Source organism: Carcharodon carcharias, chromosome 2 (genome assembly GCF_017639515.1).
Source record: "Carcharodon carcharias isolate sCarCar2 chromosome 2, sCarCar2.pri, whole genome shotgun sequence".
NCBI classification, from domain to species: domain Eukaryota; kingdom Metazoa; phylum Chordata; class Chondrichthyes; order Lamniformes; family Lamnidae; genus Carcharodon; species Carcharodon carcharias.
The window spans coordinates 10483370-10500884 of record NC_054468.1 but is presented as its reverse complement, the minus strand read 5'-3'; the positions used below and the strand labels follow the sequence as shown (position 1 = coordinate 10500884).

The window sequence follows — 17515 nt, the reverse complement described above, 5'->3', positions numbered from 1 at the left end:
TGGGAGACCACCTCATGTCATCAACAACAAACTGCAAGGAATTTGGAAGACATCAATCAAAATCAACGCGTCTAATCCTGTACTCCAGATTGGTGTTATTGAACTGTTTTATCCCACCCTTAAAATCCATGTTTGTGTAAAGGGGTTTAAGAAGGGGTTAGAGTTTAAGTTATTGAGTTAGAAGTTAGCAGTTCATATTTCTTTCTTTTGCCACTCGTTAAAGACAATTTATTCAATAAACAGTTATTTACTTGCTAAGTTTACAAACCTGGAACTCGTATTCTGTTAACTTAAAGTTAGATAGGATTGGGGCAATCTGGTTGTTTAATCAAACTTTTCACACTTGTCGTGGCTCAGGAAGCAGTAATGCTTGATATTATAGCAAACTATGAGGTGTCAACCTGGCGAAGCTATAACACAGGGCTACTTGCATGCCAAACAGCATAAGCAGCAAGTGAAATACAGAGCTAAGTGATCCTACAGCCAACGGATCAGAGCTAAGCTCTGCAGTCCTGCCACATCCAGTTGTGAATGGTGGTGGACAATTAAACAATTCACTGGAGGAGGAGGCTCCACAAATATTCCCATCCTCAATGATGGAGGAGCCCAACACATCAGTGCAAAAGATAAGGCTGAAGCATTTGCAACATTCTTCAGCTAGAAGTGCCGAGTGGATGATCCATCTCGGCATCCTTCGGAGGTCCCCAGCATCACAGATGCCAGTCTTCAGCCAATTCGATTCACTCCACGTGATATCAAGAAACGGCTGAAGGCACTGGATACTGCAAAGGCTATGGGCCCTGACAATATTCCGGCAATAGTACTGAAGACTTCTGCTCCAGAACTTGCCGCGCCCCCAGCCAAACTGTTCCAGTACAGCTACAACACTGGCATCTACCCAGCAATGTGGAAAATTGCCCAGGTATGTCCTGTACACAAAAAGCAGGACAAATCCAATCAGGCCAATTACCGCCCCATCATCTACTCTCCATCATCAGTAAAGTGATGGAAGGGGTCATCAGTGGTGCTATCAAGTGGCACTTGCTTAGCAATAACCTGCTCACTGATGCCCAGTTTGGGTTCCACCAGGGCCACTCAGCTCCTGACCTCGTTACAACCTTGGTTCAAATATGGACAAAAGAGCTGAACTCTCAAGGTGAGGTGAGAATGACTGCCCTTGACATCAAGGCAGCATTTGACCGAGTGTGGCATCAAGGAGCCCTAGCAAAACTGGAGTCAATGGGAATTGGAGAAAACTCTCTGCTGGTTGGAGTCATACCTAGCACAAAGGAAGATAGTTGTGGTTGTTGGAGGTCGGTCATCTCAGCTCCAGGAGTTCCTCGGGGTATTGCCCTAGTCCCAACCATCTTCAACTGCTTCATCAATGACCTTCCTTCCTTCGTAAGGTCAGACGTTGGGATGTTCTCTGATGATTGCACATGTTCAGCACCATTTGTGACTCCTCAGATACTGACGTGGTCCTTGTCCAAATGCAACAAGACCTGGACAATATCCAGGCTTGGTCTGACAAGTGGCAAGCAACATTTGCACCACATAAGTGTCAGGCAATGACCATCTCCGACAAGAGAGAATCCAGCCATCACACCCTGTTGTTCAATAGCATCACCTTCACTGAATCCCCCACTATCAACATCCTGGGGGTTACCATTGACCAGATACTGAACCAGACTAGCCATATAAATGCTGTGGCTACAAGAGCAGGTCAGAGGCTCGGAATCATGCGACAAGCAACTCGCCTCCTGACTCCCCAAAGCCTGTCCACCATCTACAAGTCACAAGTCAGGAATGTGATGGAGTACCCCCCACTTGCCTGGATGAGTGCAGCTCCTACAGCACTGAAGAATCTGGACACTGTCCAGGACAAAGCAGCCCACTTGATTGGCACCACTTTCACAAACATTCACTTCCTCCACCTCTGACACATAGTAGCAGCAGTGTGTACCATCTACAAGATGCGCTGCAGGAATTCACCAAGGCTCCTTAGACAGCACCTTCCAAACCCATGACCACTACCATCTAGAAGGACAAGGGCAGCAGACAGATGGGAACACCACCACCTGGAAGTTCCCCTCCAAGTCACTCACCACCCTGACTTAGAAATATATCACCGTTCCTTCACTGTCGCTGGGTCAAAATCCTGGAATTCCCTTCCTAACAGCACTGTGGGTGTACCTACACCACATGGACTTCAATGGTTCAAGAAGGTAGCTCACCACCACCTTCTCAAGGGCAACTAGGGATGGGCGATAAATGCTGGCCCAGCCAGCGAAGCCCATATCCCGTGAATGAATATTTTTAAAAAACTATCCCCAGTGAGTTGTGATAATCTGGGACACACCGCGTGAAAGGACAGTAGAAGCAGTTTCAATAGTAACTTTCAAGAGGGGAATTGGATAAACACTTAAAGGGAAAAATTGCTGGGCTACGGGGAAAGAGTGAGGTGATGGGGGAGAGTGCATCTAATTGGATGCCTCTTACAAAGAGCAGAGCTGGCATAGGCACGATGGGCTGAATGATCTCCTACTGTGCTTGTAATACTTTATGATGACATTTCAGGATGGTTATGGGGTTATGCTGACCACAATATGAGGAGCAAGAAGAAAAGAAAGCAATCCGAAAGAGCACCTCCCACAGTTCAGCACTCCCTCTGTACTGGGGAGTGCCAGGTTAGATTATGTGTTCAAATCTCTAGAGTGGGGATTGAACCTATGACTTTCTGGCTCAAGTGTGAGAATGTGCTCTTTAAAAGCAAACTCATGTAAAATTGTACATTATAATTAAACAATTGAACAAAAAAATTACTTTAACGTCATCAATGCCTCCTAGTTAGTTTGGTGGTTTACGGGTTACAGTGCCTGGTTATCTTAGATCTCCAGGTGAAGTGGTAACCTGGTTATTGGCATCTTCTGTTGATATTTGACAACCTCTTTTCTCCTTGTTTTTGGGTTGGGCTGTGTCCAGTGCTCTATAACCTGGCCGATCGTCCTCCTTCCTGTAGGACGCTCGTGTAAGCACTCCAACAAAGAACATCTCAATAATTAGAAGCTGGTTGTTCATAACTGTGAAGGAATAGAGAGTTCTGGAATTACCATCCATGCAAGATGATGAAACAGCTTAGTCTCAAGATGATGAAGAATAAGAGGTGGTTATTCAGCCCCTCACACATGTGCCACCATTCGGTTAGATCATGGCTGATCTATATCTAGGTTCCATGTTCCTTAACACTCTTACCCAATCAAATTCCACCAATCTCAGCTTTTATCAATTGACTTGCTCCCTCCACCCACCCACCCAGCCAGCCACAACAACTGTTTGGGGAGAGAGTTTAAGATTTCCACAACTCTTTGTGTGAGGAATTGATTCCTCACATCACCCTTGAATGGCTTGGATCTCTTGCATTTAAAAGTTCCAATTCCCCTACCAGAGGAAACGGTTTCTCTTTGTCTATCCAATCAACTACTATTAATCATCTTTTTAAAGACCTCAATTCCAACATCTGTATTCCTGAGCTCATAATTTAAATTCATTTAGCACTGGTATCATTCTAATGAATCTCCGCAGCCACCTCCAAGGTCAAACGATCCTTCCTGAAGTGAAATGGATGTGTGAGCATCATCAGCAGCAGCAAAGCCAGCATTTGTTGCCCATCCCTATTTGCCCATGAACTGAGTGGCTTTCTAGGCCATTTCAGAGGGCAGTTAAGAGTCCCCCGCATTGCTGTGGGGTCTGGAGTCACATGTAGGCCAGATAAGAATAGCAGATTTCCTTCCCTAGGGGGGCATTTGTGAACCAGTTGGGTTTTTACAGCAATCAATAGTTGTCATGGTCGACTAGCTTTATATTCCAGATTTATGAATTTCAATTCCACCACCAGCTACCATGGTGGGATTTGAACCCATGTCCCTAGCACATTAGCCCGGGCCTCTGCATGACTACTTCAGCAACGTTATCACTACACCACCATCTCCCCAGTCATCGAACACACTGACTCCAAATGGGGTCTGAGGAGCTGTGTTTCAGCCCCCTTGAGATAAAGGCTAACATTCTATTATCCTTTTTAATTTAATGATACGATAGGACAGATGATGACATCCCATATTCCCCAACAGGAAATGTAAACGTTTACAAATACGTTAAAGACGCTGGTGTGTGCTCGGTCTGGAGAAGGGCCGCTCTCCTGGTCTACTGTGATCTTTATTTGTTTGAGGTAAATGGTTTCGATACAAGGGGAGGAAGGGAGGGTGGGTGGAGAGAAGCTACTTCCTCTGGTGGGAGAATTGAGAAGCTGAAAGAGCCAGGCATGACGACAGGAACCGTTTCTTCACAAAGGGTAGTGGAATTGTGGAACGCTCATCTCCAAGTTCTACAGGCTCTTTTTGGAGTGGAGGTGTGGTCAATTGAAAACTTCCAGGCAAATGTATGTTATTTAAGGGTTATGGCACCAAGGTGAGTAAATGGGCTGAAGATATAGATCAGCCATGATCCAACTGAATGACCTCTTCCTGTTTGTAATGTTCCTAACACACCTGTTACCCCAAACTGGAGTGGGCTGCCTATTGAGTCCCACTCCATAAAGTGATCTGTTTAATGCACTGAAGTGGACGGAGCACAATGCCCCAGGTTTGAGCCCTGGTCTCTGCTCAGCTAACGTGGTTTCAATAAGGAGGAGCTACAGTTGACCTTGGGTTGGAGTTTTGGGTGGAGTGTGTGTGTGCACGCTTGCAGGGGTGTATGTAGTGTGGGGAGGGGGAGGTTAAGGGCCGTGGGCAGGGAGGGGGATGGGAATAAGCCAGTGTTCATTCTTCTTAATACTGTCCGGGGACCAAAGTTGGGGAGATTTACTATAGAAATGGACAACGGGGACAGGAGTGTACCTGGCTGTGAGCCCCTGACACCCCCACTACCCCCAACGTAATTGAATAACATCCCAACTATCCAGGGGCCCACATGATGAATCGCAACTTGGAAGGGATGGATTCTGTGGGTGACAGAAGCTCTCAACAATAACTTGCATTTATTTGGCGCCTTTATCATAGTAAAATATCCCAAGATGCAGTACAGGGTGACCAAAAGCTTGGTCGAAGGAGTAAGTTTTAAGGAGTGTCTTAAGGGAGGTGGGGAGAAGTAGTTTAGGGAGGGAATGTTAGAATTTAAGACCCAGGCAGCTGAAGGCACAGCCCACCAATGCTGGAGCGGGTAGAAATCGGGGATGAGCACGAGGCCAGATTTGGTGGTTGCCGAGATCTTGGAAGGTTGTGGGCCTGGAGGAGGTTACAGCTGTGGGGAAGGACAGGACCCACGGAAAGATTTGAAAACAAAGAGGGTGAATTTTCACATGGAGGCACTGTGGTTCTGGATACCAATGTAGGTCAGTGAGCACAGTGAGAGATGGATGAATGGGGCTTGGTGCCGTAGCAGAGTTTCGGATCACCTGAAGTTTGACCATTGGAAGTTGAAGTTCTGGCCAGGAGTTCACTAGATGTCACTACCCACATACCCCACCCCCCCGCCCCACCCCCATCCTTCCCCCTCACGAGTACCCACCGCGCTCCAGGGTAGCTGTTGTATTCCAGGTTGCATTACATACGTTCGCCTCTGGTCCTCGCAGAGTATGGAGGAGCACAGCTGATGTTCCCAGCACCTGCCAGTGTTCCAATGATAGAATTCTGCAGTGAGGACAGGATCAAAATCGCCTGAGAAATGCAAGAAAGGTAAAGAGTGTCAGAAAGGTTTTGGAAATAATGAGTTCTTTGGAAGGAGCAGTTGGGTTTTGGCTGAGGGTTAAGTTTTGACCCACGTCACCGTGAACAGCTCCCCTGCTCCTTTTCGAATTGCGGCTGTGGGATCTTTTACATCGGCCTGAGAGGGCAGACTGGGCTGCCGTTTAATGACTCATCCAAAAGATGCATTTCTGACACTGCAGGACTCCCTCAGAATGGCACTGCGAGTGTTGACCTGGATTATGGGTTCAAATCTCTGGAGTGAAGATTTGAACCTAGGACCTTTGGACTCAGTGCTACCAGCCTAGAATTTCACCATATTTAATATTTTATATTTATCATGGCCTCTGTTTTGGTTTACATGTTATTCCAAGGGTTGTCTAACTAAATATACAAGTTTATCATAAGTTATCTACTTTTCAACAGCAGGCGGTAAGAGTGGGAGAGATTCCTGGGCAGCCATCTGATGGAAAGAAAGCTGGAGCCTCTACCATTCCTATCCACAGCTCCAGACTACAACATGCGTGTCTAAGTGCATGTTACCACAGCAACTCGGACTCCCTGAGTGAACTGTAACACACCTACCAACCTTTCAAGTCAATTGCTCTAGAAATGAACTCCAGTGTTTGGTTTGCTTTTTTTTAATGGCCTTATTAATCTTATTAATAAATCATTGCAGCAATTCACCAAGGCTCCTTAGGCAGCACCTTCCGAACCGGTGACCTCTACCATCTAGAAGGACAAGGGCAGCAGATACTTGGGAACACCACCACCTGCAAGTTCCCCTCCAAGTCACTCAGCATCCTGACTTGGAAATATATCACCGTTCCTTCACTGTCGCTGGGTCAAAATCCTGGAACTCCCTCCCTGTGGGTGTACCTACACTAACTGGACTGCAGTGGTTTAAGAAGGCAGCTCACCACCACCTTCTCAAGGGCAACTAGGGGTGGGCAATAAATGCTGGCCTAGCTAGGGACACTTACATCCTGTGAATGAATAAAAAAAGTCACTAATTTTGTGTATCCATGCTCCCAGATCTCTCTGTTCCTCTCCCCCACTTAGATTCATATTCTGCAAGCAGTATGTGACCTCCTGATTTTTCTGACCAAAATATACCACCTCTCCTTTCTCTCTATTGAAGTTAACTTGCCAGTTACTTGCCTATTCTGCAAGTTTATTAATGTGTTCCTATATTTTTGTCACACTCCTCCTCTGTATTAACCACACTCTCAATTTAGTGTCATCGGAAAATTTTGACATTATACTTCTGATGACCGAGTCCAAATCCTTTCTGTAAATGATGAACAATAGAGGCCCCAGCACTAATCCGTGTGGAACATCACTTCCTGTTTTTTGGAAAAACTCAGCAGGCTGGCAGCAGCGGCGGACAAGAAAAGAGTTGACGTTTCGAGTCCTCATGACCCTTCGACAGTTCTGTCGAAGGGTCATGAGGACTCGAAACGTCAACTCTTTTCTTCTCCGCCGATGCTGCCAGACCTGCTGAGTTTTTCCAGGTAATTCTGTTTTTGTTTTGGATTTCCAGCATCCGCAGTTTTTTTGTTTTTACTTCCTGTTTTTTGCCAGTCTGAGTAACTACCATTGACCCCTGCTTAGTTTTCTGTTCTGTAGCCAGCTTGCTACTCATTCTGCTACGTGACCAGAGTCCACATGTCACCCCTATCAAGAGCTTTCTGAAAATGCAAATATATAACGTCACTTTATTTGTAACCAGCATTTTATAGTTATATCGCATAACTGTTCTTGACTGTTTAAGTGTTCAGTTCCCTTTGCAAATTCCTCTAATAATGAAGCATTTCATGACTGCATGCAGCAAGGCCTTCAAGTATTTACTGGCGAGTGGCAAGAAATATTCGTGCCACATGAGTGTCAGGCAATAACCATCCCCAACAAGAGAGAATCTAACCATCGTCCCTTGACATTCAATGGCATTACCATTGCTGAATCCTCCATTAGCAACATCCTGGGAGTTACCATTGACCAGAAACTGAACTGGACTAGCCATATAAATACTGTGGCTACAAGAGCAGGTCTGAGGCTAGGAATCCTGCAGCGAGTAACTCACCTGATTCCCCAAAGCCTGTCTACCATCTACAAGGCACAAGTCAGGTGTGTGATGGAATACACCCCACTTGCCTGGACGATTGCAGCTCCCACAACACTCATGAGGTTTGACACCATCCTGGACAAAGCAGCCCGCTTGATTGGCACCCCATCCACCACCTTAAACATTCATAGAAACATAAAAACTAGGAGCAGGAGTAGGCCATTCGGCCCTTCGAGCCTGCTCCGCCATTCAGTATGATCATGGCTGATCATCCAACTCAATAGCCTGATCCCGCTTTCTCCCCGTACCCTTTGATCCCTTTCGCCCCAAGAGCTACATCTAACTCCTTGAAAACATATAATGTTTTGGTCTCAACTACTTTCTGTGGTAGTGAATTCCACAGACTCACCACTGGGTGAAGAAATTTCTCCTCATCTCAGTCCTAAATGGTCTACCCTTTATCCTCAGACTGTGACCCTTGATTCTGGACTCCCCCACCATCGGGAACATCCTTCCTGCATCTACCCTGTCTAGTCCTGTTAGAATTTTATAGGTTTCTATGAGATCCCCCCTCATTCTTCTGAACTCCAGCGAATATAATCCTAACCGACTCAATCTCTCCTCATATGTCAGTCCCACCATCCCAGGAATCAGTCGGGTAAACCTTCGCTGCACTCCCTCTATAGCAAGAACATCCTTCCTCAGATAAGGAGACCAAAACTGTCCACAACATTCCAGGTGTGGTCTCACCAAGGCCCTTTATAATTGCAGCAAGACTTCCCTGTTCCTGTACTCAAATCCTGACGCACAGTGCCAACAGCATGTACTATCTACAAAATGCACTGCAGCAACTTGTAAAGGCTCCAAAAGCATCTGCCAAACCCATGACCTCTTACTTCTTAGGTCAATGGCACCTGGCACATGCACCACGTTCAAATCACACAACTAGGTACCGGCAACAAATACTAGCCTTGCCAGCAATGTTCACATTCCATAATGAACCAGACAATTCTTTCAAAAAAAACGCATTCCTTATCTTGGTCTGACCTTGACTCTCAACTCCTGTTCATTTCAACTTCAGGCTTGGGTGATTTCCACCAATTCCCACCCTTTGGACTGTTGTAAACAAAGTATTGTGGTTGTAACTCACTCACCTGAAACAGCGCAAACTTTGCTGTGAGATTCTGATCAGCCATATGGAGTTTAGCCTCTCGGAACAGGATATTCACTGGCCAAAGCCCAAGGATTGTTGACACTCCCAGGAACAGGTTAAGCCAGAGAAAAATACTGGTTGAAGATAACTGAGACAGGAATGCAAAAGAGAGAAGCAATGTATCAGAGTTGTCGCACATATAACTCAGACCTGGATGGGATCTAAGAATGAAATTTGAACATGGTGTGGGAACAAAGGAGAGTTCTGCTGAGAGACTCGATCGTTAATCACACAATATGGCAGGTGGAGAATATGGATTGCATTACTGAGTCATTACAGCAAAGAAGAAGGCCATTTGGCCCATAGAGTCCATGCCTACTCTTTGTAGAATAATCCAGTCAGTCCCGTTTCCCCACTCTAGCCCCATAGCCCTGCAAGTTTACTTCGCTAAAGCGCCAATCCAATTTCCTTCATCTAACCCCATGCTGCAATGCCCTGTGAGTGTTTGATGGGGACAGTGTAGAGAGGCTTTCCTCTGTATCTAACACCGTGCTGTACCTGCCCTGGGAGTGTTTGATGGGGACAGTGTAGAGGGAGCTTTACTCTGTATCTAACCCCGTGCTGTACCTGTCCTGGGAGTGTTTGATGGGGATGGTGTAGAGGGAGCTTTACTCTGTATCTAACCCTGTGCTGTACCTGCCCTGGGAGTGTTTGATGGGGACAGTGTAGAGGGAGATTTACTCTGTATCTAACCCCATGCTGTACCTGTCCTGGGAGTGTTTGATGGGGACAGTGCAGAGGGAGCTTTACTCTGTATCTAACCCCGTGCTGTACCTGTCCTGGGAGTGTTTGATGGGGACAGTGTAGAGGAAGATTTACTCTGTATCTAACCCCGTGCTGTACCTGCCCTGGGAGTGTTTGATGGGGACAGTGTAGAGGGAGCTTTACTCTGTATCTACCCCCGTGCTGTACCTGTCCTGGGAGTGTTTGATGGGGCAGTGTAGAGGGAGCTTTACTCTGTATCTAACCCCGTGCTGTACCTGTCCTGGGAGTGTTTGATAGGGACAGTGTAGAGGGAGCTTTACTCTGTATCTAACCCCGTGCTGTACCTGTCCTGGGAGTGTTTGATGGGGACAGTGTAGGGGGAGATTTACTCTGTATCTAACCCCGTGCTGTACCTGTCCTGGGAGTGTTTGATGGGGACAGTGTAGAGGGAGATTTACTCTGTATCTAACCCTGTGCTGTACCTGTCCTGGGAGTGTTTGATGGGGTCAGTGTGGAGGGAGTTTTACTCTGTATCTAACCCCGTGCTGTACCTGTCCTGGGAGTGTTTGATGGGGACAGTGTAGAGGGAGATTTACTCTGTATCTAACCCCGTGCTGTACCTGTCCTGGGAGTGTTTGATGGGGACAGTGTAGAGGGAGATTTACTCTGTATCTAACCCTGTGCTGTACCTGTCCTGGGAGTGTTTGATGGGGTCAGTGTGGAGGGAGTTTTACTCTGTATCTAACCCCGTGCTGTACCTGTCCTGGGAGTGTTTGATGGGGACAGTGTAGAGGGAGCTTTACTCTGTATCTAACCCCGTGCTGTACCTGTCCTGGGAGTGTTTGATGGGGACAGTGTAGAGGGAGCTTTACTCTGTATCTAACCCCGTGCTGTACCTGCCCTGGGAGTGTTTGATGGGGACAGTGTAGAGGGAGCTTTACTCTGTATCTAACCCCGTGTTGTACCTGTCCTGGGAGTGTTTGATGGGGACAGTGTAGAGGGAGTTTTACTCTGTATCTAACCCCGTGCTGTACCTGTCCTGGGAGTGTTTGATGGGGACAGTGTAGAGGGAGCTTTACTCTATATCTAACCCCGTGCTGTACCTGTCCTGGGGCTCTCCGTTTTTCAGGGTACAATGAACATGAATCTCCTAAAGATGTGTAACAAATATTAATTTTGGGCATTACCATTAAATGTCTTGTTTGGCAGAGTTCAGATTAATGGTGAGTGGGTATTGTGATCCTCTATTGCTGTCATCTGCAGTGCCTGCCTCACTGTCTGTCACAACCTTTCTTCTCTCTCCTCTTTAGGATACGACTGTGCTCCTTGCTGCTCTGAACCTTCATGTTTTGCTCTTTTTGAATTCTTAATATCTGACCTGACATGGTGGAGGGCACCAGAACTGAGACCTTCTCACTGTCAGGAACGATTGTAGCCCTTTTCTCTCTAAACAGAAAGAATGAGGGGGACCTGATAGAAGTCTTCACAATCATGCAAATGTTTGATGAGATTTATGTCAAGATGTTTCCATTCATGCCAGGGACCAGAATTAAGGGCCATAAATATAATATAGTCACTTATAAACCCGACCAGGAATTCAGGAGAAACTTCTTTAGCCAGAGAGTGGTGAGAATGTGGAACTCGCTGTTGTAGGATGTGTGTGTACATGCATGCAATGTAATGTAAAGGTGCTCGGCTGAGCAAGGGTTAAGGTGGGACTGGAGAATAGCACCGCCCACGGTATGATGTATTGATTCACATGGTAATAGACTGAGAGAACATGCTAGACACTGCCCTCATGTGTGGCAGCAGCACCATGCATGACAGTAACTGATTAAGATTAACAATAGTTAAAGATTAGCAATAAATGGTTCCTGTTCAAACACACAAGTCTCAAGATCTCATTGTTGAAACATCAGGTAAACCCACGGTGCAACACTCACTACCACAGGGAGTGTTTGAGGTGAATAGTTCAGATACGTTTAAGGGGAAGCTGGATAATCACAGAGGGAGAAAGGAATCAGATATGTTGATAGGGTGAGATGAAGTAGGGTGGGAGGAAGCTCAAGTGGAGCATAAACACCAGCATGGAGCATTGGGCTGAATGGCCTGTTTCTGTTTTGTGCTTTCCATGTGGTTCCTCCTCCCACCAGTCTCAATGTTAATGAGCGATCCCTACATTTGGAGGGTTGTGACTGGAGCCACAGTATTGTAACCCTGGGTCTCCATCTCGCAGTCTCCTGAACTGGACGCCCTCACTGAGATCTCAGAGTTGGCAGGATGAGTCCAAAGGTTTCGTCCCACTGTCTCCTCCTCGAATTCATTCTTACCTTGGACATGGAGATATCCTCTTTTCCCTCTGTCGTCCCTGTGACTATGGTAGAGGTGGGAACTGGGGCTGTGAGTCCCATTAACCAACAAGGAGAGGCAGTGTGGAGTTAGAACAAATATTGCAGAAAGAGGCCCTTAAAGCAAGGACTTGCATTTATATAGCACCTGTCAAACCTCAGGTTGTCCCAAAGCAATTTACAGCCAATGACGTACTTTTTGAAGTGTAGTCGTTGTTGTAATGTCGGAAACACAGCAGCCGATTTGGACACAGCAAGATCCCAAAAAACAGTGACCAGATCATCTGTTTTAATGACGTTGATTGAAGGATAGATACCGTGGCTGTTGATGTATAAGTCGACTTTGAAGCCTCCAAAAGCGGAGGTCGACTTATACACCGAGTATAAAAGTGAACGGCTGGCAGTCGCCATTTTGAAATGTCACTGGTGTCCGACGCAGAGACCAGGCGTGTCTTAAACTCCTGTTACCCCTTTGCAACACAACCCGTATCGCCCGCTCGATCCCTGGCTTCCAGTTATAAGGTACCGGTAAGTGGAACGTGCATCTGTGGGGGGGGAAAATTGAAGCTGATGCTAATGTGAGCAATAGCATGTCAAAGCTGAGCGTGTGCAAAAATATGATTCATGGAGGTGGAAAAGCGAGGTGGTCTCATACACCGGGTCAGCTTAAAAGTCGTGGCCTCTGGTGTTGGTCAGGAGGACTGGGGAGAAGTCCCCTGCTCTCTTTCACAATCGTGTCCACAGGAATTATTTTTTATTCTCACCTGGAGGGGGCAGGCGAAGCCTCAACTCAACCTCTCACCCGAAAGTCAGATACAATAATAATAATAATCCCGTTTTTAATCTCACTCACGTCATCCGGATTGTACAGTCCGTTTGTCCATAAAACAATTCCCAGGAAGAAAATGACGGGTCGGAGAAAGGCCACTTGAAACGATCCCAGCACAAAAATCCTAAATTTCCACCTAAGCAGATAAGAAGAGAAATTAAACTCTCTCTGACGACCGAAGGCGTTTCACGGCTTTCAGAAACAGCCACTGAGAGATGATCGTTTTTCTACAACTTGCATTTATACAGCACCTTTGACATAGTAAAACATCCCGAGGTGCTTCACAGGGACATTACCGAGCAGTAGTTGACACCCCAGCTGCGTAAGGGCACATTAGGGACAGTTTTGGTCAAAGGGGTAGGTTTCAAGAAGTGTCTTAAAGGAAGGGAGAGAGATAGCGAGGCTTTGGGGAGGGGGATTCCAGAGCTTAGAGTCCACAGGCAGCTGAAGGCACGGCCGCTGACGGTGGTGTGATTAAAATGCAAGGGATCGGAATTAGAGGGGGGCAGGAATCTCGGAGGGTTGTGGGGCTGGAGGATGTTGCAGAGATAGAGAGGGGCAAGGCCTTAGGGGTATTTCAAAGCAACGACGAGAATTTTAATATCAAGGCATTTCTGGACTGGTAGCCAATGTAGGTCAGTGAGCACAAGGGTGATGGGGAAAGGGACTGGGTGGGAGCTAACACACCGGCAGCAGAGATTTGGATGAAAGCAAAAAAACTGCAGATGCTGGAAATCCAAACCAAAAACAAAAATACCTGGAAAAACTCAGCAGGTCTGACAGCATCTGCGGAGAGGAACACAGTTAACGTTTCGAGTCCGAATGACCCTTCAACAGAACTAAGGAAAAATAGAAAAGAGGTGAAACATAAGCTGGTTTGAGGGTTGGCGGGGTTGGACAGGTAGAGCTGGAGAGAGGGCCAGTGATGAGTTTGTGTTGACGGGGTTGGGCGTTGGGTGGGTGGTAGGGGAGAAGAGGTGGACCAGGAGAACAAGTGCTGATTTATTTGTTTAAGCAAGAGGTGAGTCATGGTAAGCATGTCATGGCTCTACGGTCAATCCTCTAGCTGGCTTTATTTACTTACTAATTAACAATTTTAAAATTCAGCCTTGCAGCTGCAGTACTGCTGATGCCCACCCAGTGGTGCTGCTGCTCCATCCTAAAGGACAGTTCAGCAGAGACATGGTGGTACAGAGTAACTGCTCAGAAGTATTTTAACCCCTTTTTTTCTGCTTTTCTCACTATCTCGATATTTTTGTTAGCACGTCAACATTATTCTTCCTTAATACCAGGTGAGGTCTAATCATGATTGGAATATCTATATATTTTTTGAAAAAGGAATGAACTTGCATTTATGTAGCACCTTAACACATATGCTCAGAACAACCAAAGTGGCAGCTCATTCAGCCTCTTCAAGCTCTCTCTGTCCCACCAATCTCTATTTTTTATTCTTTCATGGGATGTGGGTGTCACTGGCAAGGCCCACACCTGCTGCCCATCCCTGACTGCCCTTAAAGTGAGGGTCTTGCTAGGTCATTTCAGGGGGCAGTTAAGAGACAACCACATTGCTGTGGGTCTGGAGTCACATGTAGGCCAGACCGGGTAAGGACAGCAGGTTTCCAGATGGTTTCACAGGTCACCGTTTGTTGTGGGGTGGCTGAGTTGTGCTATTAATGATTGAACTGATCAGCAGGTTCCTCCTGGGTGGAAACATTAATTTTATTTACAATGTACTCAGCAGCTACTACACGAGTGCTTTCAACTCCAACTCTATCTCTACACTGACTCTAGAGGTAGCCCCACGCTTCTCTCCTATTGGTTACTACAGATCTTCCTTAACAAGTATTATTCTTAAAGGGACCTTACACACTAAATAAAACCATAATTATTACATTCCTCCCTCTTTAATTCAGTTATACATATTTTCCAAGACAACATCATATTTGCACTGGGTAAGGAATCTAAGTTCAGTCTTTCAGGTGGTTTCCTGGTACGTGTGGAACGCCGCAGCTCCACAACTCCAGATTCTTTGTCAGGAACTTCCTCTTCCAGAGTTACCTGAACATCAGGTGCTTGGGGGCACTTACAGTTCAGTATCCTCAACTCGTACAGGAACTTCAGACATGTCAGCCTTGGGTTGAGTATCCTCAACAGTAAATGGTCACTGGTGGAACCAAATCTTGGTGATTTGTCTCTCACTTCCTTAAATGGTCTAAATGTTTATGGATGATTCAGCCTTCCACCTCCACATGGTAAGATAGAGGTCCGTCACCGCACTTATTCCACCCGGTAACCACTTTGGCTCTTCCCTGAAAGTTTTTCACATTTACCAGCTCTCCCATGGTAAATTTCCTCACACGACTATGCCAGTCTTGTCTAATTTTCTGGCCTCCCAGTCTCCTTTCCACCTTCCACTCTAAATTCAGCATTGTTAAGCTCAGCCCCATCCTGAGGCAGCGTTTCAACAATAACTGTGCAGGTGTGGCACCTGGTGTTGTGTGAGGGGTGGTCCTGTAATGATAAAGAAAGCGGGCTAACTTGGTTGCCAAGGGATCGCCAGTTAGCTTTTTCATGCCTGTCTTGAACATTTGAACCACCCTTTCGGTCAGTCTGTTTGAGGAAGTGCGGGTGCGGTACAGTTTTTACATGAGTGACACTGTTGAGGCTGATAAACCGTTAAAACACAGCACTCGGAAATGCCGTGCTGTTATCGGAAATAACTACTTCTGGTAGGTCGTGAATGGCAAAACTTTGACGTAGTTTCTCAATTGTAGCGGCCGATGTTGGTGACTTCACCTCATATACATCCAGCCATTTTGAATGGGCATCGACAATGAGCAGAAACATTGTTCCCAATGTAGTCAATGTGTAATCGCACCCAGGGTCTACCTGGCCACTCCCCTGGGTGTAACAGAGCTGTCACTGGCATCTTTTGCAGTTGCTGACATCGCACACAATGCTTTACTAAACTCTCTATTTCACCATCCACCCCAGGCCACCATAGATAGCTGTGTGCTATGGTCTTCATTCAGGAAATTCCTGGATGGGCACTGTGTAGTTCAATTAAAAGTGGCTCCCTTCCCTTTGGACGAACTATCGCTCATGCTCCCCACAATAAGATGCCGCCCTGGCTGGTTATTTCATGTCTTCTGTTGAAGTACGGTTTCATTTCATCAGATACAGGCTCCTGTGACCAACCCTGTAGCACTTGTTCTCAGACCTGAGATAGGACTGGGTCCCGACTTGTCCAGTCTCTGATCTGTCGAGCACACACCAGTGAAGAATCTAAGAAATTTAACAGTAAAACAAGTTCCTGTGGAACTGGGACAAGCTCATCATTTTCTTGTAAAGGCAAACGACTAAGGGCATCGGTGTTTGCAATTTGATTGCTAAGTCTACGTAAGGAAGGGTATTCGTACGCTGCCAGAATTAAAGTCCATCATTGTATTCTTGCTGAGGCTATGGGTGGTATAACCTTGTCCTCACTAAACAATCCTGGTAATAGTTTGTGGTCTGTAATGATTGTAAAATGGCGGTTGTGTACATACTGGTGAATTTCTTGGACAGACCTTTTTCTATCTGCGAGTATCCCTTTTCCGCTATGGTGAGTGTTCTTGATACGTATCCTATTGGCTGTTCCGTGCTGTTGTCCATCCAATGAGAGAGCACTGCTCCCACTCTGTAGGGAGATGAGTCACATGTCAGCACCAATTCTTTTATCTGGTCATAATGCACTAACAGATTGGATGAGTGCAACAATTGCTTCACCTTTGTGAAAGCTTCTTTCTGGGGTGCCTCCCAAGACAAACTTGGTTCCCTTTGAGTAGAGAATGAAGAGGGGCCAGCACTGTAGACAGATTGGGTAAGAACCACCCATAACAGTTGATCATCCCCAGGAATGATTTGAGCTCTGAGATGTTCTTTGGTGCAGGTTCCTCTTTCGTGGCTCTCACTTTCTCCTCAACTGGGTGGAGGCCCTGTGAACCTACCTGGTAACCCAAATAGATTACCTCCCTCACTTGGAACATGCATTTCTCTTTTTTTAAACGCACCCCAGCTTGTAAGGAATGTTTTAAGACTTCTTCTAAGTTTACCAAATGCTCTTTTTTAGTGAATCCTGTCACCAGTGCATCATCTAAAAACAATACAGCCTGGGGCAGTCCCTGCAGTAAACTTTCCATTGTTCTCTGAAAGGCGGTACCAGTGGAGAAGACACCAAAAGGCAAATGTGTATATTGGTTCAACCCTTTGTGGGTATGAATTGTGACAAATTCCCGGGAGGCATTATCTAACTGTAGTTGTTGATACGCATGGCTCATGTCAAGTTTTGTGTACATTGTCCCTCCTGGCAGCTTGGCATACAGGTCTGCGATTTTTGAAATGGGTGCCTGTCTAGCTTAGTTACTTTATTACTGTCAGTTTGTAGTCTCCACAAATTCGAATGCTTTGGTCAGGTTTAAGGATGGGGACTATGGATGCTGCCCATTCTGAGACCTGAACAGGTTGTGTAACACCCAGTTTCTCTAATCTGTTCAGTTCAATGTCAACTTTTTCTCACAGGGCAAATGACACTGGTCTCGCCTTCATGAAGCGAGGGGATGCTTCAGTATCCAC

General features: G+C 46.2%; 1 protein-coding gene across 1 annotated transcript in view; it reads right to left on the bottom strand.

Moving 5' to 3' along the window:
• Positions 1-2860: 2860 nt before the first annotated feature.
• LOC121288337 (organic solute transporter subunit alpha-like) overlaps positions 2861-17515 on the bottom strand; it is a 34927-nt gene continuing 20272 nt past the window's right edge. Inside the window, exons 6-9 of the mRNA XM_041206894.1 lie at positions 12926-13037; positions 8961-9107; positions 5609-5714; positions 2861-3080 (exon numbers count right to left, since the gene is read on the bottom strand). Coding sequence (XP_041062828.1) covers positions 2881-3080; positions 5609-5714; positions 8961-9107; positions 12926-13037 — 565 coding nt within the window. The 3' untranslated portion in view covers positions 2861-2880. The remainder of the gene's footprint in view (positions 3081-5608; positions 5715-8960; positions 9108-12925; positions 13038-17515) is intronic.